Source organism: Ornithorhynchus anatinus, chromosome 1 (genome assembly GCF_004115215.2).
Source record: "Ornithorhynchus anatinus isolate Pmale09 chromosome 1, mOrnAna1.pri.v4, whole genome shotgun sequence".
NCBI lineage: Eukaryota > Metazoa > Chordata > Mammalia > Monotremata > Ornithorhynchidae > Ornithorhynchus > Ornithorhynchus anatinus.
Window position 1 is genome coordinate 181,488,198 of NC_041728.1, and position 27,585 is coordinate 181,515,782.

Sequence of the window (27,585 nt, forward strand, 5' to 3'; positions counted from 1 at the left end):
GCGCCCCATCCCGCCCCCCAACACCGCCCACTGTTATTCTTGGGCTAAAATTAGCCACGCAGCGGTTGAAAGGCTGCCTTCTCCCCCGCTCCCTTCCTGCCCCGGCCCCGGGGTCCGCGGTCCGCGGTCCGCCGCCCGCCGCCCGCCGCCGCCTTATTAAAACAGGCGGAAAACTAATATTTACGGACGGCAATTTATGGCGCGGCGGCGGCGGGGCCGCGCCCCTCGGATGGGTGGGAACGAGGCACCGGGAGGGGGCGGGGCCGAGGGGCGGGGCCGGGCGCCAGCGAGCGATGGGATTGGTGGGCGGGGAGGGGGCGGGGCCTGAAGGGAAAGGGACGGGGTCGGAGCGGGCGGTGGGTTGGTGGGCGGGGCCTCAAGGGGAGGGGCGGGATCGGACGATGGGATTGGTGGGAGGGGACTAAATGGGCGGGGCCAGATCGAACGGTCGGATTGGTGCGTGGGACATGGGGGCGGGGCCTAAAAGGAGGGGCGGGGCCTGAAGGGCGGGGTCGGGTGGGCGATCGGATTGTTGGGCGGGGCCTGAAGGGAAAGGGGCGGGGCCGTATCGGACCATCGGATTGGTGGGCGGGGCGATGGGCGGGGGCCTAAAGGGAAAAGGGGTGGGGCCGGCTCGGACGATTGATTGGTGGGCGGGGCCTAAAGGGGTGGGGTCGGGGCGGACGATGGGATTGGAGGGAGGGGAGAGGGGCGGGGCCTGAAGGGGAAGGGTCGGGGCCGGATTGGTGGGCGGGGTCGGTGGGCGGGGACTGAAGGGGCGGGACAGGAGTGGACGATGGCATTGGTGGACGGGGCCGGGGGGCGGGGCCTGCGCGCGAGGAAAGGGCGGGGCCGAGGCGCGTGGCCTGGGCGCGAGCAGGAGGCCGGATGGGTGGGCGGGGCCTGGACGCGAGGAAAGGGCGGGGCCGAAGCGCGTGCCGGAGAAGCGATTGGTGGGCGGGGTCTAAACGTGAAAGGGGCGGGGCCGCAGTGGGAGCGGAAGGCTGGATTGGTGGGCGGGGCTCAGTACAAAGAGCCCGGGCTGGGGAGTCCGAGGTCATGGGTTCGAATCCCACCTCCGTCACTTGTCAGCTGTGTGACTGCGGGCAAATCACTTCACTTCTCTGGGCCTCAGTCACCTCCTCTGGAAAATGGGGAGGAAGACTGCGAGGCCCGCATGGCACACCCTGATGACCCTGTATCTCCCCCAGCGCTTAGAACAGTGCTCTGCACAGAGTAAGCGCTTAACAAATACCAACATTATTAATCCCGGCTCCGCCGCTTGTCAGCCTTGTGACTTTGGGCAAGTCACTTCACTTCTCTGGGCTTCAGTGACCTCGTCTGGAAAATGGGGATGTAGACTGGGAGCCCTACGTAGGACAAGCTGATGACCTTGTATCTACCCCAGCGCTTAGAACAGTGCTTGGCATGGAGTAGGCCCTTAAGAAATGCCAACATTAAGCGCTTACTACAGTGCTCGGCACGTAGTAGGCGCTTAAGAAATATCAACATTAAGCACTTAGTACGGTGCTCGGCAGCTAGTAAGCGCTCAATAAATACGATGGAATGAACGAAGTAATGGGCGGGGCCTGGGCGCGAGAAAGGGGAGGGGCCGAAGAGCGAGCAAAAGGCGGGATCGGTGGGCGGGGCGATGGGTGACGTCGATGGGCGGGGCTTAGGTGTCATCCGAAGGCGGGATTGGTGGGCGGGGGACGATTGGTGACGTCAGTGGGCGGGGCTTAGATGTCACCCGAAGGCGGGATTGGTGGGCGGTGACGACGGTGACGTCAGTGGGCGGGGCCCCGGATTGTGGGCGGGGCCGGGGCTCGTGATGAAGGCGAGAACGGCGGGCGAGGGCGGGGCGCGACCCGAGGATGGAGCGAGGGGCGGGGTCGAGGAGCGGGGCCTGGGCGCCAGTCATGGGAGGGGCGGATGCTGATGCCGACGGAGGTATTTGATAAGCGCTTACTATGCTCCAAGCACCGTTCTAAGCGCCGGACGAAGCGCGAGGCAAAAGCAGGAAGAGTGGGCGGGGCCGAGGCGCGATGAAAGGGCGGGGACAGAGGGGGTGGCCCGGGCGCCAGGAGGGGAGAGGGACGGAGGAGGGGCCGGGGTGCGAGCCGCAGGAGGGAAAGATGGGAGGGACCAAGGGTCGTGGGGGGGGGGGCGATGGGCGGGGCCAATGGGAGCCTGAGGGGGGAATGGGGCGGGTCCAATGGAAGCGAGAGGGGGAGGGGAGATGGGAGGGGCCGATGGAGGCGAGAGGGGGAGGGGAGGTGGGCGGTGCCAATGGGAGTCTGAGGCGGGGAAAGGGGGCGGGGCCAATAGAGGCGAGAGGGGGAGATGGGCGGGGCCTATGGAGGGGGAGGAGGAGATGGGCGGGGCCAATGGGAGTCTGGGGGGGAATGGGGCGGGTCCAATGGAAGCGAGAGGGGGAGGGGAGATGGGAGGGGCCGATGGAGGCGAGAGGGGGAGGGGAGGTGGGCGGTGCCAATGGGAGTCCGAGGGGGGGAAGGGGGCGGGGCCAATAGAGGCTAGAGGGGAGGGGAGATGGGCGGGGCCGATGGAGGGGGGGATGGGCGGGGCCAATGGGAGTCTGAGGCGGGGAAAGGGGGCGGGGCCGATGGAGGCGAGAGGGGGAGGGGAGATGGGCGGAGCCGATAGGAGCCTGAAGTGGGCAGGGGGCGGGGCCAATGGGCGCGTGTCTGAGGTGGGGAAGGGGGCGGAGCCAACGGGCGCGAGCCTGAGGTGGGAAAGGGCGGAGCCAATGGGCGCGAGCCTGGGGCTGTTAAGGGGGCGTGGCCAGTGGGCGCGAGCCTGAGGCGGGAAGGAGGGGGCGGGGCCGATGGGCGGGGCCTGCGCGCGACCGAAAGGCGGGAAAATGGGGCGCGAGCCCGATATGGCGCGAGGGGCGGGTGCCGGAGGGGGCGGGGCCCAGTGCAGGCGTGACCTTGGGTAGGTCGTTTCACTCTTCTGGGCCTCAGTGTCCTCAACTGTGAAATGGGAATTCCAGGCCTGTTCTCTTTCATTCATGCATCCAATCGAATGTAATAATAATAAGAAGAAGAAGAATGATGGTATTTGTTGAGCTCTTACTCTGTGCAGAGCACTGTCCTAAGCGCTGGGGGAGATACAGGGTCATCAGGTTGCCCCACGTGAGGCTCCCGGTCTTCATCCCCATTTGACAGAGGAGGTCACTGAGGCCCAGAGAAGTGAAATGACTTGCCCACCGTCAGCTGCCAAGTGGCAGAGGCGGGATTCGAACCCTTAGCCCAGTGCTCGGCATAGAGTAAGTGCTTAATAATAACGTTGGTATTTGTTAAGCGCTTTACTATGTGCAGAGCGCCGTTCTAAGCGCTGGGGTAGATACAGGGTCATCAGGTTGCCCCACGTGAGGCTCACGGTCTTCATCCCCATTTTACAGATGAGGTCACTGAGGCCCAGAGAAGTGAAGGGACTTGCCCACAGCCCCACAGCCGACAAGTGGCAGATTCGGGATTCGAACCCATGACCTCTGACTCCCAAGCCCGGGCTCTTTCCACTGAGCCACGCTGCTTCTTTAGAATGTATTGAGCGCTTACCGTGTGCAGAGCACTGGACTGAGCGCTTGGAAAGTACAATTTGGTAACAGAGAGAGACCATCCCTGCCCCACAATGGGCTCCTCTACTTTAGCCTACTCTCCTACTGAGAAGCAGCATGGCTCAGTGGAAAGAGCCCGGGTTTGGGAGTCAGAGGTCATGGGTTCGAATCCCGGCTCCACCACTTGTCAGCTGTGTGACCTTGGACAAGTCGCTTCACTTCTCTGTGCCTCAGTTCCCTCAGTCAAATGGGGATGAAGACTGTGAGCCCCATGTGGGACAACCTGATGACCTTGTATCCCCCCAGCACTTAGAACAGCGCTCGGCACATAGTAAATGCTTAACAAATACCAACATCATTAATATTATTACCCCAGCACTTAGAACAGTGCTTTGCACATAGTAAGCGCTTAACAGATGCCATCATTATCATTATTATTACCCCAGGACTTAGAACAGTGCTTTGCACATAGTAAGCGCTTAACAGATGCCATCATTATCATTATTATTACCCCAGCGCTTAGAATAGTGCTTGGCACATAGTAAGCGCTTAACAGATGCCATCATCATCATTATTATTACCCCAGCGCTTAGAACAGTGCTTTGCACATAGTAAGCACTTAACAGATGCCATCATTATCATTATTATTAGCCCGGTGCTTAGAACAGTGCTTGGCACATAGTAAGCACTTAACAGATGCCATCATTATTATTATTATTACCCCAGTGCTTAGAATAGTGCTTGGCACATAGTAAGCGCTTAACACATGCCATCATTATCATTATTATTAGCCCGGTGCTTAGAACAGTGCTTTGCACATAGTAAGCGCTTAACAGATGCCATCATTATCATTATTATTACCCCAGGACTTAGAACAGTGCTTTGCACATAGTAAGCGCTTAACAGATGCCGTCATTATCATTATTATTACCCCAGTGCTTAGAACAGTGCTTGGCACATAGTAAGCGCTTAACAGATGCCATCATTATCATTACTATTACCCCAGGACTTAGAACAGTGCTTGGCACATAGTAAGTGCTTCACAAATACCAGCATTAATTCATTAATTTAGCCGGTGAGCCCCATGTGGAGCGGGGATTCGGCCGACGCGATGAACTTGGAGCCACTCGCACGGGACTCCGGCCCCCTGCAGCTCCCCTCCTGAGAGCTCCCCTCCTCCAGGAGGCCTTCCCCGACTAAACCTCCCTTTCCCTCTGCTCCTCCTCCCCTCCCCATCGCCCCGACTCCCTCCCTCTGCTCTACCCCCATCCCCTCCCCACAGCCCATACAGATTTATAATTCTATTTATTTTATTAATGAGGGGTATATATCTATAATTCCATTTCTCTTGATGCTAGTGATGCCTGTCTACTTGTTTTGCTGTCTCCCCCGCTTCTAGACCGTGAGCCCGTTGTTGGGCAGGGATGGTCTCTATCTGGTGCCCAATTGTACTTTCCAAGCGCTTAGTCCAGTGCTCTGCACGCAGTAAGTGCTCAAAAAATACGATTGAATGGATGAGTGAATGAATGCGTGAGCCAGCCAGGACCGGTCGGGACCCTTGACCCCCGCCCTCAATCCATCCATCCATCCATGCTTCACTTCCACTCCCACCTCTAAAAGCCAATGAATCCCAAATTTCCATCTCCTCCCTTGATCTCCCTCCCTCCAGGCTGGCATGCACATAGTAAGCGCTCAATAAATACGAATGAATGAATGAATGAATGAATGAATGAATGAATGAATCTCCTCCTGCCTTCAAGACATCTCTACTTGGGCATCCTCCCGTCACCTCGAATTTAACGTGTCCGAAACGGAGCTCCTCATCTTCTCACTCAAACCCTCCCCCTCCCGGACCTTCCCGTCCCTGTAATGATAATAATAATAATAATAATGTCGGTATTTGTTAAGCACGTACTATGTGCAGAGCACTCAGCGTGGCGCAGTGGAAAGAGCACGGGCTTTGGAGTCAGGGCTCATGAGTTCGAATCCCAGCTCTGCCACTTGTCAGCTGGGTGACTGTGGGCAAGTCACTTAACTTCTCGGTGCCTCAGTTCCCTCATCTGTAAAATGGGGATTAAGACCGTGAGCCCCCCGTGGGACAACCTGATTCCCCTGTGTCTACCCCAGCGCTTAGAACAGTGCTCTGCACATAGTAAGCGCTTAACAAATACCAACATTCTAAGCGCTGGGGTAGATACAGGGTCATCAGGTTGTCCCACGTGAGGCTCACAGTTAATCCCATTTTCCAGATGAGGGAACTGAGGCCCAGAGAAGTGAAGTGACTTGCCCACAGTCCCACAGCTGACAGGTGGCAGAGCCGGGATTCGAACCCATGAACTCTGACTCCCAAGCCCGGGCTCTTTCCACTGAGCCACGCTGCTTCTCCGTAGACGGCACCACCGTCCTTCCCGTCTCCCAAGCTCCTAACCTTGGCCTCCCCCTCGACTCCTCTCTCTCCTTCAACCCGCGTATTCAATCCGTCACCAAATCCTGCGGTCCCACCTCCACCACGTGGCTAAAATCCACCCATTCCTCTCCAACCAAAGTGCCACCTCGTTAATCCAATCATTCCTCCTCTCCCTCCCGGTTGACTCCTTGCCAACCTCCCAGCCTCCGGTCTCTCCCCGCTCCAGTCCGGGCTTCACTCTGCTGAGCGGATCATTTTTCTACAAAAACGTTCAAGCCTTATCCCTCCGCTCTTCCAAAAACTCCAGTCGTTGCCCATCCGCCTCCACATCAACGATAAATTCCTCTCCAATGGCTTTAAGCCTCTGGGGACGGCCCCCGGAGAGTCTCCAGTCCTCTACCGGTGTCGGCTACGGGAGGGAGCATCAAGCTAGAGGCCCGTCCGTTCCATTCCTAGCTTGGGGAGTGGATAGTGAGCGGAAGGTAATAATAGGTCGTGGGTTCTAATCCTGCCTCTGCCACTCGTCAGCTGCGGGACTTTCGTCACTTAAATTCTCTGCGCCTCAGTGACCTCAGCTGTCAAATGGGGGGGAAGACTGTGAGCCCCATTCATTCATTCATTCATTCAGTAGTATTTATTGAGCACTTACTATGTGCAGAGCACTGTACTAAGCGCTTGGAATGAACAAGTCGGCAACAGATACAGTCCCTGCCGTTCGACGGGCTTACGGTCTAATGGGGGGAGACGGACAGACAAGAACAAGAACAAGGGCAATAAAATGTGGGACAACCACCTATCCCAGCCCTTAGAACAGTGCATAGCACATAGTGACCACCCCGCACGCTCCGCTCTTCTGCCGTTCACCTCCTCACGGTCCCCCGTTCATGCCTATCCCGCCGTCGACCCCCGACCCATGTCCTACTGCTGTCCTGGAACGCCCTCCCTCCTTACAGCCGCCAAACTGACTCTCTTCCCCTTTTCAAAGCCCTCCTGACAGCTCACCTCCTCCAGGCGGCCTTCCAGGACTGAGCCCCCCCCCCCGAGTCAGAGGTCATGGGTTCGAATCCCCGCTCTGCCGCTTGCCAGCTGTGTGACTGTGGGTAAGTCACTTCCCTTCTCTGGGCCTCAGTTCCCTCATCTGGAAAATGGGGATGAAGACCGGGAGCCTCATGTGGGACAGGGACTGGGTCCAACCTGACTTACCTAGTCTCTACCCCAGTGCTTAGAACAGTGCCTGGCACATAGTAAGTGCCTTAACAAAAACCATAATTTTTAAAAGAATGAATTACTTAGACAGGGGTATAGTGGAGAGAGCCTGGGCCTGGGACTCAGAAGGTCATGGGTTCTAATCCCAGTTCAGTCACTTGTCTGCTGTGTGACCTTGGACAAGTCCCCTCACTTCTCTGTGCCCTACTTACCTCATCTGTAAAATTCATTCATTCAATAGTATTTATTGGGCGCTTACTATGCGCAGAGCACTGTACTAAGCGCTTGGAATGGATAATTCGGCAACAGATAGAGACAATCCCTGCCCATCGACGGGCTCACAGTCTGGGGATTGAGACTGTGAGCCCCAAATGGGACAGGGACCGGGTCCAACTTGAGTCCCCAGCGCTCAGTACAGTGCTTGGAACATAGTAAACGCTTAACAAGTACCACGATTATTATTATTTATTATTATTATCTATTGAGAAGGCATTGCTAATTATTATTATGGTACTCAGTAAGCCCTCAACAAATACCACAGTTATTATTATCAACCCCTGGCCTCCAGGAAATGAGAATCTTGTACAGGGCTCTGCGCATCCTCGGTGCTCAGCGAACACCAACGCTCGATGGATCCCACCCCAGCCCGCCTAGTTGGGTTCCTCGGGATGAGGTGGGACCAGTCTAGGTTCTCCAGGGTCTCCGCCGAGGGGAGACTGAGGCCCAGCCAGCGGAGGCAGACCAGCTGCCGGCCGTTTTGTCCCCTCCGCAGGGAAGGCCCGCCTCGGCCCCGCCGGCCGGTCTCTGTTGGGCTGGGGCCTCCTCCGTCGCTCCGTGGCTCCTCGCGACCCCTCCCAGGCTTGCTTCTCCCCAGGGGCCGCCCTCCGTCGGCAGGGGCCCCCATGCCCACTCTGCCCCCGGGGTCACCCACGCTGATGGAAGGTGCCCCCGATCCAGCCCCGTGCTCTGTCCTCTGCGTCTCCGGGGCGCGGTGGGGAAGGGTGGTCTTAGGGACCACCAAAGGAACTCCGGCAGAGCCAGCTCCCTGCGCCGTAGGGAGGGAGAGAGGGAGGGAGGGAGGGATGGGTGGATCTAGGGACAAATGATGGACGGTGGATGGATGGACAGATGATGGATGGATGGAAGGACAGATGATGGAGGGATGGAGGGATGGAGGGAGGGAGGGATGGATGGATGGATGGACAGATGGAGGATGGTTAGGCGGATGAGTGGAATAATGGATGGATGGGTGGATGGACAGACAGATGGATGGACGGAGAAGGGATGAACAGATGGAGAACGGACGGATGGATGGACGGACGGATGGATAGATGGATGAACGGAGGTCAGCTGGGAGGATGGATGGATGGGTGGATGAGTGGAATAATGGATGGATGGGTGGATGGACAGACAGATGGATGGATGGAATGATGGATGGACGGAGAAGGGATGAACAGATGGAGGATGGATGGATGGATGGATGGATGGATGGATGGATGGATGGATGGATGGATGGATGGATAGACGGATGAACGGAGGTCGGCTGGAAGGATGGATGGATGGGTGGATGAGTGGAATAACGGATGGATGGGTGGATGGACAGACAGATGGATGGATGGATGGATGGAATGATGGATGGACGGAGAAGGGATGAACAGATGGAGAATGGATGGATGGATGGATGGATGGACGGATGGACGGACGGATAGCTGGATGAACGGAGGTCAGCTGATTCAGCTGGTTCAAGAAGGGAGCAGCCTTCTGGTGGTGGAGGGCAGCACGGAGGCAGCGGGGGCGATGGGGGTCCCTCGAGGTCAGGGCTCAAGCCTGAACCTTCTCCCGCTGGCCTCCCGGGCAGAGCCCAATGGTCGGTGCCCAGCAGGTGCTCCGCGATGTGCGGGGTGACGGATGTGGGTGGCGTGAGGGCAGAGGAGAGGCCGCGGGGGTGGGGGGTAAGGGGCACCGGGCTTTTAGGCCCCAGAGCTGGGACTGGGCTCGGGGGGCAGCGGGCGGCGGTCAGTCCCAGAGCAGCCAACGGCAGTGCTGAGCCAGGGTTTTATTCCACAGTCAGAAGGCAGGAGGGTAGAAGGGGCACTGCGAGGGGGATGGGCAGGGAGGGCTAGCCCCCCTAGCTGGTCCCGGGCCTATTCTTGGGGGTCGGGGGCCAGACTATGGGGGTGGCATGGGGCTGGGGAACTTCCGGGGAATGGGGGGGGGGGGGGGGACCTGCCCCGAAGATGGGAGACTCTCCACTTCGCACGCCAAGCCCCGAGCCGGTCCGTTCAGTGGGTCACAGGAAAGGCAGGGCCGGGATAGGGAAGGCCAGGCCGGAGTCGGGGGTCGGGGGGTCAGGGGTCGGGGGTGGGGGCGCTGAGGGCCCGGTGGCCAAGTCTCCGCCGGGATCCGATCCTTCCGAGGGTCCCTGGAGCAGGGACCCCCAGTCCCCCCAGGAAATTCCGGGGTCAGTGCCGTCCTGGGGTGGGGCGGGGGACGGTGAGGCCGCCGGCAGAGCCCGCCCCGTCGCCGCCTGACCCCCGTCTTGGCCTCCGGGGCGGCTGGAGGTTCTCAGCTGAACAGACCCTGTGGTTTCTTCTTCCTGGCTCTGACCTTGAGGGGCCGGGCTCTCAGGGGCGGCATCGGAGGGCTCTGGAGCTAAAGGAGACCCCCATTAGTTGGGACGGGGGAGGCGAGACCCCCGACCCCCCAGCCTTAATGGCTCCCCCACACTCCCAGCCGCGGCGGGTCCCCCGAGGAGACGGGCCACCCCACCCGGGGACCCAGCCCCCCACAGCCCAGCCCGGCCCCCGGGAGGTGTGGGGGTGAGGGCGGGGGGCTTGGAGAAGGGAGAGGGAAGAAGGTGGAGCCCGAAAGCAGAGCCGGGGTCCGGGGGGTTTCCTCTCCCCATCCCTTCCAACCCCCTGCAGTTGGTGGCTCAGAGCTGAGGTCCAGGCCCCCCCGGCCCACCCCCTGCCCAGCCCACCCCCTGCTCAGGCCCCCTCTGCCTCGGAGGGGAGCGACTTAACAGCCCCCTACCCAATCTGCCCCCAGCCCGCCCCCCACGCCCGGTCCCCCCCATACCTGACGAGGGGAGCAACTCCCCACCGCTCCCACCCAGCCCACCCCCAACTTCGGCCCCCGACCTCACCCGCTTAAGGGAGAGCCCAGGCTGCCCCCCGCCCCCCGCCCCCCGCCCCCACCCAGGGTGCCCGGGCCGGCCCGGTTCACTCACTGTGAGGAGGGCTTCGGATGAGGCCCGGGCCGGGGCGGAGGGAGGGGGCCGCGGGCCGCCCGGGGCGTCCCCGGGCTGAGGGGCGGCTTCGTCGTCGGACTCCGGACTCGGGCCATCTCCTGTGGCGAGGCCCCCCACGGGATCCCCAGCGATCAGGCCGGGGGGTCCCCCGGAGGGAGCGGGCTTTCGCGGGGACGGGGCGGAAACCCTGAGGGACCCCCGCCTGGGCCTGGGGTTGTCCCTTCATCTCGTCTATCTCCCCACTGACCTCTCGGCCCCGTCCTGCCTCTGGCCCTCCTCATAGCCGACTCTTTCCCCCTTGGGATCCTTATCGAAGGCCCACCCCCTCCAAGAGGCCTTCCCCGACTTTTAACCCTCCTTTCCTCTTCTCCCGCTCCCTTCTGCGTCGCCCCGACTCTCTCCCTTTCTTCATCCCCCCACTCCCGGCGCCACACCATTAGGTCCCTCTCCGTCATTTGATTTCTTCCCTATTTAATGTCCGTCTCCCCCTCTAGCCTGAAAGCTCGTCGTGGGCAGGGAATGGGTCTGTTCTATTGCTCTCCTGGACTCTCCCAAGTGCTTAGTACAGTGCTCTGCACCCGGGAAAGCGTTCAATAAATACGGCTGGCTGATGGACGCGCCCTGGCAGGGAATGGGTTCAGGCGAGCCAGGGTAGCTAGGTCAGCTGAGGTGGGGGTGAGGATGGGATGGGATGGCGAGTGGGCAGGAGGGGCCGGGGATGGAGGAAGGAAGGGACACCCCGGGTTCCAATCCCGCCTCCGCCGCTTTCTCGCCTGCTGTGTGACCCTGGGCAAGTCACGTAACCTCTCTGGGCCCTCTCTACAGAATGAGCAGGAGATTTCTGCTCCCTTTCCGGAGATTTCCGCTCCCCTTCCCTCTTAGACTGGGAGGTCGGTGAGGGACGGGACCCCGAGCCGATGCTCTAGCATCTCCCCCAGCGTTTAGCGCAGTGCTCGGCCCAGAGGAAGCGCTTGATAAATACCGTGCCCCTCACCACCCCCCTCAAAAAAAGGAAGGATAATGGGAATAATAGTAATAATGTTGGTATTTGTTAAGTGCTTACTATGTGCAGGGCACTGTTCTAAGCGCTGGGGTAGATACAGCGTCATCAGGTCGTCCCGCTTGAGGCTCACAGTCTTAATTCTCATTTTCCAGATGAGGGAACTGAGGCACAGAGAAGTTAAGTGACTTGCCCACAGTCACACAGCTGACAAGTGGCAGAGTTAGGATTCGCACCCATGACCTCTGACTCCCAGGCCCGGGCTCTTTCCACTGAGCCACGCTGCTTCTCTAGCATCTCCCCCAGCGTTTAGCACAGTGCTCGGCCCAGAGGAGGCTCTTGATAAATACCATTCCCCTCACCCCGCCCTCAAAAAAAGCAAGGATCATGCGAATAATAATAATAATAATGTTGGTATCCGTTAAGTGCTTATTATGTGCAGAGCACTGTTCTAAGCGCTGGGTTATACAGGGTCATCAGGTTGTCCAACATGAGGCTCCCAGTCTTCATCCCCATTTTACAGATGAGGGAACTGAGGCCCAGAGAAGTGAAGTGACTTGCCCCCAGTCACACAGCTGACAGGCGGCAGAGCCGGGATTCGAACCCATGACCTCTGACTCCCAAGCCCGGGCTCTTGCCACTGAGCCACGTTGCTTAGGCAGGAAGTGGTGAGGGACAGAACAAGGGGAAGTGGAGGAAGGTGGACAGGTGGATGGGAGGATTTCTAATCCCAGCTCTATCACTGGCCTGCTCTGTGACCTTGGCCAAGTCACTTCCCTTTCATTCATTCATTCAATCGCATTTATTGAGCGCTTACTGTGTGCAGAGCGCTGAACTAAGCGCTTGGAAAGTACGATTCGGCAACAGATAGAGACAATGCCTACCCAACAAGGGCTCGCCCTTCTCTGGGCCTCAGTTTCCTCCTCTGCATAATGGGGAGTCAACCCTTGTTCACCCTCTTAATCAGACCTGGAAACCCCTATGTGGGAAAAGCATTGTGTCCCACCTGGTTAACTTGTAACTACCCTAGTGCTTAAGCACTTAACAAATATTACGATAATAATAATAACGGTATTTATCAAGTGCTTACTATGTGCTAAGCACTGGGGCGGATACAAACTAATCAGGTTGGACACAGGCCCCTTCCCACATGGGGCTCACAGTTTTCATCACAGAGGAGGGAACTGAGGCCCAGAGAAGGGAAGCGACTTGCCCCGGGTCACCCGGCGGACAAGCGGCGGAGCTGGGATTCGAACCCAGGTCCTTCTGACTGCCAGAACTGGGCTCTACCCACTAGGCCCCCCTGCCTCCGTGCCAGGGATGATGATTTTGAAGAGGGGCGGGAACGGATCCTCTGCCGCCCCTGGGGCCCGGGGGGTGGTCTGGGAGGGGAGGGGGCGGCCCAGAGGCGGGAAGGTCCCAGCTCCCCTCGCCCCCCCCCCCGTCCAACTGGCCGTCTCGCTCCCCTCCCACCGTGGCGGTCCACCACAGGGCCCACCGGACCCCGGGGGTCGCCCTGGGGTGGGGGTGGGCGTTGGGGGGGCGGGTCACTCACCGGGGGTGCGGCGGTCGGGGCCGTGTCGGGGGGCTGCCGCGGTCACGGCCCCGTAGAGGGGCCGCAGGCTGTGGGCCAGCGGCCGCCCGTCCCTCCAGTCGCAGGCCGCCGGCAACTTCTGCCGAAGGAAGGGGGAGGGAGGTTAGACGAGGTGCGCTCACGCAGGCTTCGGCGCATGTACGCACCGCCCCCCAAATTAAACCCAGGCGCTCTCACACACGTGCACACACTCGTACACACCCGCCTCCGTGCAGTCCCCACACGTGCACAGTGGCCAGAGCCCGGGCTTGGGAGGCGGAGGTCGTGGGTTCTCATCCCGGCTCCGCCACTCGGCAGCTGGGTGACCTTGGGCCAGTCACTACATAAGAACGTTGGCATTTGTTAAGCGCTTACTCTGTGCCGAGCAGCGTTCTAAGCGCTGGGATAGATACGAGGTCATCAGGTTGTCCCCCGTGGGGCTCCCGGTCTTCATCCCCATTTTCCAGATGAGGTCACTGAGGGCCAGAGAAGTGAAGTGACTTGCCCAAAGTCACGCGGCAGACAAGTGGGAAGGCGGGATTAGCACCCATGACCTCCGACTCCCCAGCCCGGTGTCTTTCCGCTAAGCCACGACTTCACTTCTCTGGGCCTCAGTTCCCTCATCTGTCAGATGGGGCTGAAGACTGGGAGCCTCACATGGGACAACCCGATGACCTCGTATCTATCCCAGCACTTAGAACAGTGCTGGGCACGTAGTAAGCGCTTAACAAATACCGTCATCATCATTATTATTATTGCTATTATTCTCTGGGCCTCAGTGACCTCATCGGGAAAATGGGGATGAAGACTGGGAGCCCCACGTGGGACAACCTGATGACCTTGTATCTACCCAGCGCTCAGAACGGTGCTGGGCACATAGTAAGCGCATAACAGTTACCATCATCGGTATTATTATTATGTACACACACCTGTGCACTGTCATCCATGTGTGCACTCACCCACTTATACATGCACACACCACCCCACATGCACACACATGCGAATGCACATAAATAATAACAATGTAGGTATTTGTTAAGCGCTTGCTATGTGCACAGCACTGTTCTAAGCGCTGGGGGAGACACAGGGCAATCAGGTTGTCCCCCGTGAGGCTCACAGTCTTCATCCCCATTTGACGGATGAGGGAACTGAGGCCCAGAGAAGTGAAGTGACTCGCCCACAGTCACACAGTGAATGCACATACACACCCATCCAAATCTATGCACACACAACACGCGCACCTACTCCTGAGCGCACACACGTGCACACACATGTGAATGCACACACGTGGGCACCTGGGTACCCGCATCCCCCTTCCCTTTCACCCGGAGAGGGAGGCCTGCTACCGACCAGTCCCAGCGGGATGGACTCCCCCGACCCACCCCACCCCAAAAGCCGGGTCCCAAGCGCAGGACTATTTACTGAGTGCCCTCTCCATCAATCAAGAGGATTTACTGAGGGCACTTTCAATCCACCTGTACTATGTTTTGAGCGCCTAAGGTGTGCAGGACACTGGACCGAGCGCTTGGGAGAGGACGACGGGGTCAGTAGACACCATCCCTGCCCTAGAGAGGCAGCGTGGCCTAGGGGATAACGCTCAGGCCTGGGAGTCAGAAGGTCACGGGTTCTAATCCCATCTCCGCCACTCGTCTGATCTTTCGCCTCGGGCAAGTCAGTTCCCTTCTCTGGGCCTCTGTCGCCTCATCTGTAAAATGGGGGTGAAGACCGGGAGCCCCACGTGAGACAGGGGCTGTGTCCAACCTGATTTGCTTGGATCCACCCCAGCGCTTAGAACAGTACCTTGTAAGCACTTAACAAATACCGCAATTATTATCATTATTATGATTTTGTCTTCACACACGCACTCCACGCCCCTCCCCGCAAAAACATACACGTGGTCACCCTGCCTGAGAGGATCCGGGTAGGTGAGACCCCCCTCCCCGGCCCCCTCCAGCCAGCTGTCCGGGCCCCTCCTGTCCACTCACTCCCAAAGCCTTATTTTGCCCCCCTCCTTCAAAGCTTACTGCGGGCCCACCTCCTCCAAGAGGCCTTCCCTGACTAAGCCCCCCTTTCCTCTTCTTCTGCGTCACCCGGACTTGCTCCTTTTCTTCATCCCCCCCCCCCCAGCCCCCCACCGCTTAGGTCCACGTCCCCCATTTATGGATTTCTACGAAAGAGGAGGAAGAGGAGAGGGAGAAAGAGGAGGAGAGGGGAAGAAAGAGAGAGGGGGAGGAGGGAGAAGAAAAGGAGGAGCAGGACTGCTAGCGCTTAGCCCAGTGCTCTGCACCCAGTAAGCGCTCAATAAATATGACTGAATAGATGAGTGATTGAGTGACCGTCCCCGGCAGGCCGGCGGAGGGGCCCGGCTGGGGCGGAGCGGCCCGCATCCGAAGGCTGGAGGACGCTGCCGGACTCACGGTGCCCAGCAAACCGAACAGCCCCCGCCCCACCGCCCCCCACCCCGCGGACCCCCCCACCCGGCCCCCGCCCGGGAGATGCCCTCAGCCCTTCGCCCCCCAGCCCCCACGAGGTGCCCGTCACGCCACACCCTTCCCCGGGCCCGCAGGAGCCTCAGGGAACCCCCACCTCCACCCCCATCCCTCTCCCAGAGCCTCCCACCCCCCACCCAGCCTCCCTGGGCTCCCCCTGACCCTAATCCCACCGGGACTTTGGCCCCTGCGGGCCTGGGGCCTTATCAGGAGCTTCAGGAGAATAAGTCCCCGGGTCCCTCGGGGGTCCCCTTATCTCCCTCTCCAAATCCACCCGGGCTCCAGGGGCCGTCCCAGGGGCAGCCCCCGCCTCTGCAGTCGGTGTCCCCGCGCCCACCCTCAGCCCCCCGCCGGCTCACCCTCCGCAACCCTCTGGTATTTGTCAGGCGCTTATTCGGGGCCGAGCACCGTACTACAGGCCGGGCCTGGGCCGGGCCAAGGGATCGGTTCTGGCCGCGGACCCGGCCGGGGTGGGGGTGGGGTGGGCCGGGGGTCGACCGGGCGGACCGACCTTGAGCGGCCGGTGGCCCCCGCGGGCCCTGGCCCCGTTCCCAAGGCCCCGGCCCCGGAAGCCACAACATCCACCCGGGCGGACGGTCGGTCGGTCGTCCGGGCCCAGGGCCGCCCCGGCCCGCCCGCCTCGCTCACCGGGGCCTCCCCCTCCCCGCCATTCCGCCCCGAGTCCACCCTGGGGTCGGGGACGCGCCGGGGGGAGCGGGGGCAAAAGGACTCAACTCCTCTCCGAAAGCCAAAGGTCAGCGGATGGCGCAGGAGCAGTAGGAGCAGTTGAAGGGATACTTCTCGCTGTCCCTCCATCTCGGCTAGCTCGGCGCCGACTTCTCGCCCACGTCCTGCCTCGGGCCTGGAATGCCCTCCCTCCCGACATCCCGCACACAATCTCCCCCTCCTTCGGATCCCGACTCTGCCCCTTGTCAGCTGTGTGACTGTGGGCGAGTCACTTCCCTTCTCTGGGCCTCGGTTCCCTCATCTGTCAAACGGGGATGAAGACTGGGAGCCTCACGTGGGACAACCTCATTCCCCTCTATCTCCCCCAGCGCTTAGAACAGTGCTCTGCACGTAGTAAGCGCTTAACAAATACCAACATTATTAGTATTATTGCTCCGTCGCCCGGATCATTCTTCTGTAAAAGAGAGCAGCGTGGCTCAGTGGGAAGAGCCCGGGCTTGGGAGTCAGAGGTCATGGGCTCGAATCCCGGCTCTGCCACTTGGTAGCTGGGTGACTATGGGCAAGTCACTTCACTTCTCTGGGCCTCAGTGACCTCATCTGTCAAATGGGGATGAAGACTGTGAGCCTGACATGGGACAACCTGATGACCCTGCAACTACCCCAGCGCTTAGAACAGTGCTCTGCACATGGTAAGCGCTAACAAATACCAACATTATTAAAAATATTCGGTCTGTCAGTCAACTGCACTTATTGAACGCTTACTCTGTGCAGAGCACTGTACTCAGCACCTGGGAGAGGACAATATAAGCAATATTATATTGTTGGAGAAGCAGCACGGCTTAGTGGGTAGAGCCCTGGTCTGGGAGTCAGAAGGTCATGGGTTCTAATCCCAGGTCCGCCACATGTCTGCTGGGTGACCTTGGGCAAGTCCCTTCACTTCTCTGGGCCTCAGTTCCTGTAAAATGGGATTAAGAGTGTGAGCCCTCTGTGGGACAGGGGACTGTGTCCAACCTAGCTTGTATCTACCCCAGCACTTAGCTCTTAGCCCTTAGCCCAGTGCTTGGCATAGAGTAAGTGCTTAATAATAACGTTGGTATTTGATAGGCGCTTTACTATGTGCAGAGCGCCGTTCTAAGCGCTGGGGTAGATACAGGGTCATCAGGTCGCCCGACGTGAGGCTCACGGTCTTCATCCCCATTTTACAGATGAGGTCACTGAGGCCCAGAGAAGTGAAGGGACTTGCCCACAGTCCCACAGCCGACAAGTGGCAGATTCGTGATTCGAACCCATGACCTCTGACTCCCAAGCCCGGGCTCTTTCCACTGAGCCACTCTGCTTAACAAATACCATTTTTTAAAAAAACCAATATAACAGATACATTCCCTGCCCACAAAATACTTACAATCTAGAGCGGGGGAGACAGACATTAATATAAAAAAAATTAAGATATGTACATAATAATAATGTTGGTATTTGTTAAGCGCTTACTTATGTGCAGAGCACTGTTCTAAGCGCTGGGGGAGATACAGGGTCATCAGGTTGTGTCACGTGAGACTCACAGTTGATCCCCATTTTACAGATGAGGAAACTGAGGCACAGAGAAGTTAAGTGACTTGCCCGCAGTCACACAGCTGACCCGTGGCAGAGCCGCGATTCGAACCCATGAACTCTGACTCCCAAGCCCGGGGGCTCTTTCCACTGAGCCACGCTACGTAAGTCCGCATTTCTCCACTCCTCAAATACCTCTACTGGTCCCCTCCCCACAGCACTTAGTCCAGTGCTCCGCATACAGTCAGCGCTCTATAAATCCGACTGAATGAACGGTTGTCCACCCGCCGCCGCGTCAAAGAGTCACCAACGGGTTTGAAAGCCGTCCATCAGCTGGCCCCCTCCTTCCTCACCTCCTCACGACTCTCCTACTCCAAAGAGCCCGCACGTTTCTGCTCCTTTAATGCCGATCTTCTCACTGGACCTCGCTCTAACGAAGGCCCACCTCCTCCAAGAAGCCTTCCCTGACTGCGCCCCCCCCCCCCCTTTCCTCTTCTCCCGCTCCCTTCTGCGTCGCCCCGACTCGCTCCCTTTGCTCTTCTCCCCTCTCCCAGCCCCCAAACACTTATGTCCATATCATCTCTAGTTTTATTTCTTTCTATTCCCGCCCGTCTCCCCCTCTAAACTCCTCGTGGGCAGGGAACGGGTCCGTTCGTGGTTCTCTTGTCCTCTCCCAAGCGCCGAGTACAGTGCTCGGCACAGAGTAAGCGCTCGGTAACTACGAGTGACCGACCGAGGGGCTGACCGACGGACGCAGCGCGGCGGAGTGGACGGAGCACGGGCCTGGGAGGCAGGAGGTCTTGGGTTCCGCTCTGTGACCTTGGGTAAGTCACTTCGCTTCCCTGGGCCTCAGTGATCTCATCTGCAAGATGGGGCTTGAGACTGTGAGCCCTACATGGGACGGGGACTGTGTCCGATGCTATTTGCTTGTACGGTACAGTTCCTGGCACATAGTAAGCACTTCACAAAGACCATTATTATTATTAATAATAATAATTAGTATTGACTGGGGCTCCCAGTCTAAGGGGGAAGGGCAACAGGCATCCCCCGTTTTATAGAGGAGGACACTGTGCCCCGGGGAAGACGAGCGACTGGCCCGAGGCCAAGAAGCGGGCCAGGGACGGAGCCGGGATTAGAAGCCGGGTCCCTGGACTCCCGGACGCGGGTGTTCTGCCTACTAGAAGGTGCCGCTTCCAAAGTGTCTAAGTGTCTGCTTGCTCAGAAGGGCGGCAGGCTTGGGCCCAGTCAGCCCGGGGCTAGCGGGGTCCCCCCCCCCCGTCCCGTCCTCCTTCAGTCCATTGGGGTGGGCTGGGCTTTGCTCCCCTTCCCCCCGGGGGGGGGGGTCCGCCTCCTCCTCCTCCTCCTCCTCCTCCGGGGAGCTGTGTCCTTGGGGGGCCTCGAGGGAGAGAGCCAAGACCTCCAGCCTCAGGCTCTGTGTTTGGTCTGGCTGGGGTTGTTTGGGTCCGGCCGCCCGCCCGCCCCTGCTGCCCTCGACGCAGCGGGTATCCGCCGTGCGCTGGGCACCTCCTCCCGGCGGCCATGGGCGCTTTGGCCTCGCTCCACCTCAGCCACAGGGCTCAACCCGCCAGTCCCCGGGGCCAGGCCGCTCCACACCGCTGGCTCGCCACTGGACCCCGGCCACACCGCCGACCGCTCGCCGTCTCGGCCTCTCGCCTCGCCCCCGCCCCGGCCCCCCGACACCCCACGGGAGACGAGACCAGTCCCGGGACCACGGCCTCGGGACCAACAACCTCCTTTCCTCCTTCCTGGGGCGGGCGGGGTGGGTACGCGAGGGCGGGTGTGAGTGTGTTGCGCGTGCGTTTGTGTCGCGAAGGTGGGTTGGAGGTGGGGGCCGGGGGTGACGGGACCCTGGCCCCGTTCTGATTCCCGGCCGGCCCCTCACATGGGGTAATAATCCTAATCACTGTGGTATCGGTTAAGCGCTTACTATGCGTCAGGCACCCTACTAAGCGCCGGGACGGATACCAGCAAATCGGGTTGGACACGGTCCCTGTCCCACTTATCCAAGGCCCATCTCCTCCCGACTAAGCCCTCGTTTCCTTCCCCCCTCTCCTTTCTGCATCGTCCCGACTTGCTCCGGCTGTTCACCCCCCTCCCCGGCCCCACAACCCTTAGTTTTAATTTATTTCTGTGACTGCCCTTCTCCCCCCTCTAAAGGGTAACCTCCCCGTGGGCAGGGAATGTGTCTGTTCATCGTTTACCAGATGAGGGAACTGAGGCCCAGAGGAGGGAAGTGACTTGCGCGAGGTCACGCGGCCGACGCGTGGCCGGGGCGGGATGAGAAGCCAGGTCCTCCCCACGCCCAGGCCCGGGCTCTAATAATAATGTTGGTATCTGTTAAGCGCTTACTTTGTGCCAAGCACCGTTCTAAGCGCTGCGGGTAGATACGAGGTAATCAGGTTGTCCCACACAGGGCTCACAGTCTTCATTCTCATTTTCCAGATGAGGTAACTGAGGCACAGAGAAGTCGAGTGACTTGCCCAAAGTCACACAGCTGACAGGCGCTAGGCCGTGCCCCTGGGAGCCTAGTCGGCAGTCCAGACTCCCCCTTGCCCCGTGGCCTGGCAATGGGGGGTGGTGGGTGCTGAGACAAGAGCCAGGATACCCCCGAGATACCCCCTCCCCGCTTTTTCAGCCGGAGAACCCCCCCCCCCCACATCCCAGCCGCCCCCGACCGCCCTCCCAAATCCCACCGTGGGGTGGCTATTCCTGGTGGTGGTACAGGGGTGGGGGCGGACCCCGGTCACTGCAGCCCCTTGTCAAACGGGCTGCAGTCTCCCTCCAAGCAGCCCCCTCCCCGGCCCCGGCCCCCGGCCCCCCAGCCCCGGCCCCCATTAGAAAAACAAGGGTCCAGAGAGCCCGGGGAGGGGCAGCGGCTCTCAAAACAGCCTTTTGTGGTCACGGAGCCCCCTCCCCTCGCCCCCTCCTCCTCCCCGGACCACGGGAAGGGAGGCGTGGGGGGCCGGGCCCAGACAAGGCGGCACTGGTCGAGGTGACAAGTGAATGGCGACTGGGCCGGGCCGCGACCCCTCCCGACTCCGCCGGGCGCCCCCGGCCCCACCCCGGCGGCCCCGGCGGCCCCGAGGCTCCAGCGGGCTACAACAAACCCGGCTTTCTAGTCCGGAGACGGGCTAGGCCGGGCCGGGCCGGGCCGGGCCGGGGGGGCAGAGGTGACCCCGGAAAGCGAACCCCCCGCGACCCACCTCGACCAACCAGGGGTCCCGCTCGCTCCTGCGGCGGCCTCCCCCATCACCATCCCTCGTCCCCTCCTTATTCATTCATTCAATCGTACTCATCGAGCGCTCACTGTGTGCAGAGCGCTATACTAAGCGCTCGGGAGAGTCCGATACAACAACGAACAGTCACGTTCCCTGCCCACAACGGGCTGACAGTCCTCCCGCCTTGTCCTCCGTCATCTCCTCTCGTCTCCCCTCATCCCTCTCAGGCTCCCCCGTCCCCATCCCTCTCATCGTCCCTCGTCCCCCGTCACCTCCCCTTGTCTGTACCCATTCCCCTCATCCCTCCTCATCCCTCTCATCCTCCTTCGTCCCCCCCCATCCCCCTCGTCTCCCCTCATTCCTCCTCCGCGCCTCTCCTCGTTCCCTTCATCCCCCCATCCCACTCATCCCCCTTCATCCCTCTCATCCGCCCTGGTTCCCTTCATCCCCCCTCGTCTGCCATCATCCCTCTCATCCTCCATCCCCCCTTATTCCTCCTCTTCTCTCCACATTCCCTCATCTCCCCTCATCCTCCCTCGTCTCCCCTCATCCCTCTCATCTCTCATCATCCCTCTCATCCTCCTTTATCCCCCCTCATCCTCCCTCATCCCCCCCCACGCCTCTTCAGCCTCCCCCGCCGCCGGCCCTTCCTCATCCCTCTCGTCCTCCCCCATCCATTCTCGTCCCCCTCATCCTCCCTCGTCCCCCTTCATCCTCCTCCCTGTCGTCCCCTCTGCCCCCCCAATCTGCCCTGTCCCCCTGCCCGTCCTGCCCCCGCGGCCGCCAGCGTCTGTGCCCCCTCCCCCCCGTTTGACACAGGGTAGCGGCGACGGTTCAGCCGCCGGCCCGGGCCCCCGTTTGGGAAGCAGCGTGGCTCTGTGGAAAGAGGCCGGGCTTCGGAGTCAGAGGTCATGGGTTCGACTCCCGGCTCTGCCACTGGTCAGCTGTGTGACTGTGGGCCCAGTGGGCACTTCCCTGTGCCTCAGTTACCTCATCTGTAAAAGGGGGATGAAGTGTGAGCCTCCCGCGGGACAACCCGATGACCCTGTATCTATCCCAGTGCTTAGAACAGTGCTCTGCACATAGTAAGCGCTTACCAAATACCAGCATTATTATTATTATAGATGCCCCGAGGCCCCGGATTTCCCACCCGACAGCCGGAGACCCAGAACAAAAATAGTAATAATAATAACTGTGGTATGTGTGAAGCGCTTACTATGTTCCAGGCACTGTACTAAGTGTTAATGGTTAATGGTGGTATTTGTTAAGCGCTTACTATGTGCCGAGCACTGTTCTAAGCGCTGGGATAGACACAGGGGAATCAGGTTGTCCCACGTGGGGCTCACAGTGCTGCAGTGGATATAAACAAATCGGGTTGGAGGCAGTCCCCGTCCCGTGTGGGAGTCAGTCTCCATCCCCATTTTACAGGTGAGATAACCGAGGCCCAGAGAGAGCGGCGCTCCCGTCCGCCGCCCGGTACCCAACGCCCGAGCACTTCCCGGGAAGGCCCGTTCTGGGGGTCGTCTCCGGGGGGTCAGAAGCAGCCCGGCCTAGTGGGTAGAGCCCAGGCCCGGGATCAGAAGATCGTGGGTTCTCGTCCCGGCCCCTCCACTTGACCTTGGGCAAGCCGCTTCCCTTCTCTGGGCCTCGGTGATCTCATGTGGAAAATGAGGACTGAGACTGTGAGCCCCGTGGGGGGACAGGGTCCAATCGGATTGTCTTCTATCCACCCCAGCGCCTAGTACAGTGCCTGGCCCACAGTAGGTGCTTAACAATACCTGGATTATCATCATCCCGGAGCAGCGGAGCCGGCCGGCAGGGAGCAGGGAACGGGGGAAGCCGACCCCGGTCCGTGGCCCCGACTCGGGGGGAGCCCCTGCCGTCCCCCCAGGCTCCCCCGCGCCTCCCTCGAGCTTCCCGGCCTCCCCGCTCCCCCACCCGTCCCCCACTGTGTCTTCCCTCAGTCTCCCCAACTTGCCCCGGGCGCAGCGAGGCCTCCCACGCCCCGTCCACCCAACGCCGGGGCTAAACGGGGACACGGGGCCGGGGCAGGGGGCAGCTGGGCCGTGAATCAACGGGACGCCCTTCCTCCCTCCGGTCGTCGTCCGTCCTCCCTCCCTCCCCTCCCCTCCGGCCGCAGCGTGCAGGGCGTTGGGCGGGCGGACGGGCCGAGGCCCCTGAGGGTGGACCGCTGACCAGACCGTGGTCTGGTGGCTTTCTCCCCCGGGTCCCGGTTAGGCCCTGGGCCTCCCCCTCCCTCCAAGCGGCCACCGAGCCGAGCCAAGGTGGGCGCGGGGTCCCTCCCGGGCTGGGGGAGGGCAAACAAGGGGTGCGCGGGCCGCCCGCCGCCCACTTCAGGAAGGGGGTCCACAGCCCGGGGGTGGGCGGGGGCCTGGGGGGGTCAGCAAAACGGAGGGTGGGCTGACTCACTCTCTCGTGCCTGGCACCTAGTAAGTACTTAACAAATATCATAATAATGGTGGTATTTGTTAAGCGCTTACTATGTGCAGAGCACTGTTCTAAGCGCTGGGGTAATAATAATAATAATAATAATAATGTTGGTATTTCTTAAGCGCTTACTCTGTGCCGAGCACTGTTCTAAGTGCTGGGATAGACACAGGGGAATCAGGTTGTCCCACGTGGGGCTCACGGTCTTAATCCCCATTTTACAGATGAGGTCACTGAGGCACCGAGAAGTGAAGTGACTTGCCCAAAGTCACACAGCTGACAAGTGGCCGAGCCGAATTCGAACCCATGATCTCTGACTCCAAAGCCCGTGCTCTTTCCACTGAGCCACGCTGCTTCCCCACTGAGCCACGCTGCTTCCCCATTTAGTCTTAATCCCCATTTTCCAGTTGAGGTAACTGAGGCCCAGAGAAGTGAAGTGACTTGCCCACAGTCACACAGCTGACAAGGGGCAGAGCTGGGATTTGAACTCATGATCTCTGACTCCAAAGCCCGGGCTCTTTCCACTGAGCCACGCTGCTTCTCATCATTATTATTACACATCTGTATACATCTGCAATTTATTTATATCGATGTCCGTCCCCCCCCCAGACCGTGAGCTCGTTGTGGGCAAGGAATGTGTCTGTTTGTTGTTATACTGTCCTCTCCCAAGCGCTCAGTATGGTGTTTTGCACAGAGTAAGCGCTCAATAAATATGACTGAATGAATGAATTGATGCCTGTCTACTTGTTTTGTTTTGTTGGGAAGCAGCGTGGCTCAGGGGAAAGAGCCCGGGCTTGGGAGTCAGAGGTCATGGGCTCGAATCCCGGCTCTGCCACTTGTCAGCTGTGTGACTGTGGGCGAGTCACTTTATTTCTCTGGGCCTCAGTGACCTCATCTGTAAAATGGGGATTAACTGTGAGCCTCACGTGGGATGACCTGATTACCCTGTATCTACCTCCAGTGCTTAGAACAGTGCTCTGCCCATAGTAAGCGCTTAACAAATACCAACATTATTACTAAGCGATGGAGTGGATACAAGCAAATTAAAGCAAATACCATTATTATTATTATTATTATTATTATTCTGGTGTTGCGTGTTTGGGGTGGGTTGTTCCCGGGGGTGTTCCGGGTCTGGGGAGGAAGCGAAGGGAGGGGAAAGTGTTGCCCCTAATCAGGGGGACTGACCCGGGGGGGAAGGGAAGGGATGTCCACAGGATGTCTCCTGTGCAACTCTGGGCAACTCACTTCACTTCTCTGGGCCTCAGTTCCCTCATCTGTCAAATGGGGTTAAAGACCGTGAGCCCCACGTGGGACAACCTGAAGACCTTGTATCCCCTCCCAGCGCTTAGAACATTCATTCATTCATTCATTCAACAGTATTTATTGAGCGCTTACTATGTGCAGAGCACTGGACTAAGCGCTTGGAATGGACAGATCGGCATCAGATAGAGACAGTCCCTGCCCTCTGACGGGCTCACGGTCTAATCGGGGGAGACGGACGGACGAGAACGATGGCAATAAATAGAACAGTGCTTGGCACACAGTAAGCACTTAACAAATACCGAGGGTGTACTTTCTCCAGAACGTCCCGTGCTTTGCCATGCAGCGCTAAGCGCTTAGTACGGTGCTCTGCGCACGGTAGGCGCTCAATAAATATGATCGAATGAGGTAGGGGGGCTGCGGTGGAGGCCAGGCCTGGCCCGGAGGAGGAGGGGAACCACCCCATTCTCTCGGCTCTTGGGGGGCCTTAGCGCCCCGTCGGGGAGCTGGCCCGGAGGAGTTCCCAGAAGTGAGGTCCAGCTGGCCGTGGGGGCGGGAGGGCGGCGGGGAGATTAGGGGCGCTTGACGTCTGAGGCCCGAGCCGACAGCGATAGCGCTCGGCCAGACGTCGGGAGGAAGGGGCGACCGGCCAGGGCCGGGTGGGGGCCGGGCGGGGGTTTGTCCAGCCTGGCCCAGGGGACGGAAGCCGGAGGAAATGGGGGAGAGGGGCCTGGGACCGGTGCGGGGCGCCGAGGGCCAGGAGGGAGGGATCGATCGGGGGTGGGGGAGGAAGAGAGGGAAGTGGGGGGGAAGGGAGAGAGGAAGGAAGGAAGGGAGGGAAGAAGGGGGGAGGGAGGGAGGGAGAGAAAGAAGGAAAGATGGATGGATGGCATGGAGGGAGGGAGGGAGGGAGGGAGGGAGGGAGGGAGGGAGGGAGGGAGAAAGGGAGGAAGGAAAGAAGGGGGGAGGGAAAGAATGAGAGAAAGGAAAAGAAGAAGGAAGGGAAGGGAAGGAAAGGGAAGGGAAGGGAAAAGGGGAAGGGAAAAGGGGAAGGGAAAAGGGGAAGGGAAAAGGGGAAGGGAAAAGGGGAAGGGAGGGGAGGGGAAGGGAGGGGAGGGGAAGGAAGGAAGGAAGGAAGGAAGGAAGGAAGGAAGGAAGGAAGGAAGGAAGGAAGGAAGGAAGGAAGGAAGGAAGGAAGGAAGGAAGGAAGGAAGGAAGGAAGGAAGGAAGGAAGGAAGGAAGGAAGGAAGGAAGGAAGGAAGGAAGGGTGAATGGATGGACAGAAGGGGAAACTTGAGAAGCAACGTGGCTTAATGGCAAGAACTCGTTCTTGGAAGTCAGAGGACGTGGGTTTTAATCCTGCCTCTGCCACTTGTCTGCTATGTGGCCTTGGGCAAGCCACTTAACTTCTCTGTGCTTCAGTGACCTCATCTCTAAAATGGGGATGAAGACTGCGAGCTTCCTTCATCCCCTGAGGACCTTGTATCTATCCCACGGCTTAGAACAGTGCTTGGCACATAGTAAACCCTTGGCAAATCCCGTCATTATTATTATTACTGAGACAGAGTGGGAGGGGGGGGGAAGGAAGAAGAAAAGGCTCCGTGTGTTGGGACACATGATTCAGTGCAGAACGAATTCTGTGGCAAGAGGGTGGATCACTGCAGAACTCCTCATTCATTCAATAGTATTTATTGAGAGCTTACTATGTGCAAAGCACTGTACTAAGCGCTTGACCTTCTTGGGAGTTGACTATAGGGGCAGGTCCAGGGATATACAATCCCTGGATGGGTCGGGGTGAAGGACTGGAAGCCCACTGTGGGGCGGGAATGTGACTCTTCATTGTTCTAGTGTCCTCTCCCAAGTGCTGAGGACAGTGCACTGCACACAGTAAAAGCTCAGTCGGAAGGTCACGAGTTCTAATCCTGATCCGCCACTAGCCTGCTGGGTGACCTTGGACAAGTCACTTCACTTCTCCGGGCCCCAGTGACCTCATCTGGAAAATGAGGATGGAGACCGGGAGCCCCACGGGGGACAGGGACTGTGTCCAAACTGATTTGCTTGTATCCACCCCAGTGCTTAGCGCAGTGGCTGGCGCATAGTAAGCGCTTAACAAATACCACAATTACTATTGTTATCATTATAAATTCGAGCCAATGAATGAGTGGGCTGGGATGGGGTGGGGTGGGGAGCGGAGGGGTGGGATGGGATGGGGAGGGGTGGGATGGGTTAATAATGTTGGTATTTGTTAAACGCTTACTATGTGCAGAGCACTGTTCTAAGCGCTGGGGTAGATACAGGATAATCAGGTTGTCCCACATGAGGCTCACAGTTAATCCCCATTTTACAGATGAGGGAACTGAGGCCCAGAGAAGGGAAGTGACTTGCCTACAGTCACCCAGCTGACAAGTGGCAGAGTCTGGATTCGAACCCATGACCTCGGACTCCCAAGCCCGGGCTCTTTGCACCGAGCCACACTGAGCCACTGAGCCACGCTACTTCCTATGGGATGGGTCAGGATAGAGAAGAGTCGGGGAAGGGTCAAAAAGATGGACTGGGGAGGAGCGAGGTGGATAGACGGACATAGTGATGGCATCTGTTAAGCGCTTACTATGTGCCAAGCACTGTTCTAAGCGCTGGGGAGGATACAAGGTGAGCAGGTTGTCCCACGTGGGGCTCATGGTCTTCATCCCCATTTTATAGACAGGGTAACTGAGGCACAGGGAAGTTAAGACTTTCCCAGAGTCACCCAGCTGACAAGTGGCGGAGCCTGGATTCGAACCCATGACCTCTGACTCCCAAGCCCGGCTCTTTCCACTGAGCCACGCTGCTTCTCTAATAGTAGACGGAGCTGGATTGGGTGGAGTGGAATGGGAGGGCCGGAGGGGGGAAATGGGGGGC

The 27,585-nt window shown here is 59.3% G+C and overlaps 1 protein-coding gene across 1 annotated transcript in view; it reads right to left on the reverse strand.

Annotated features, from left to right (window-relative positions):
• Window positions 1–9,229: 9,229 nt before the first annotated feature.
• Window positions 9,230–27,585, reverse strand: part of NHEJ1 (non-homologous end joining factor 1) — a 121,906-nt gene continuing 103,550 nt past the window's right edge. The window contains exons 6-8 of the mRNA XM_029064370.2: window positions 12,999–13,116; window positions 10,423–10,541; window positions 9,230–9,845 (exon numbers count right to left, since the gene is read on the reverse strand). Coding sequence (XP_028920203.1) covers window positions 9,759–9,845; window positions 10,423–10,541; window positions 12,999–13,116 — 324 coding nt within the window. The 3' untranslated portion in view covers window positions 9,230–9,758. The remainder of the gene's footprint in view (window positions 9,846–10,422; window positions 10,542–12,998; window positions 13,117–27,585) is intronic.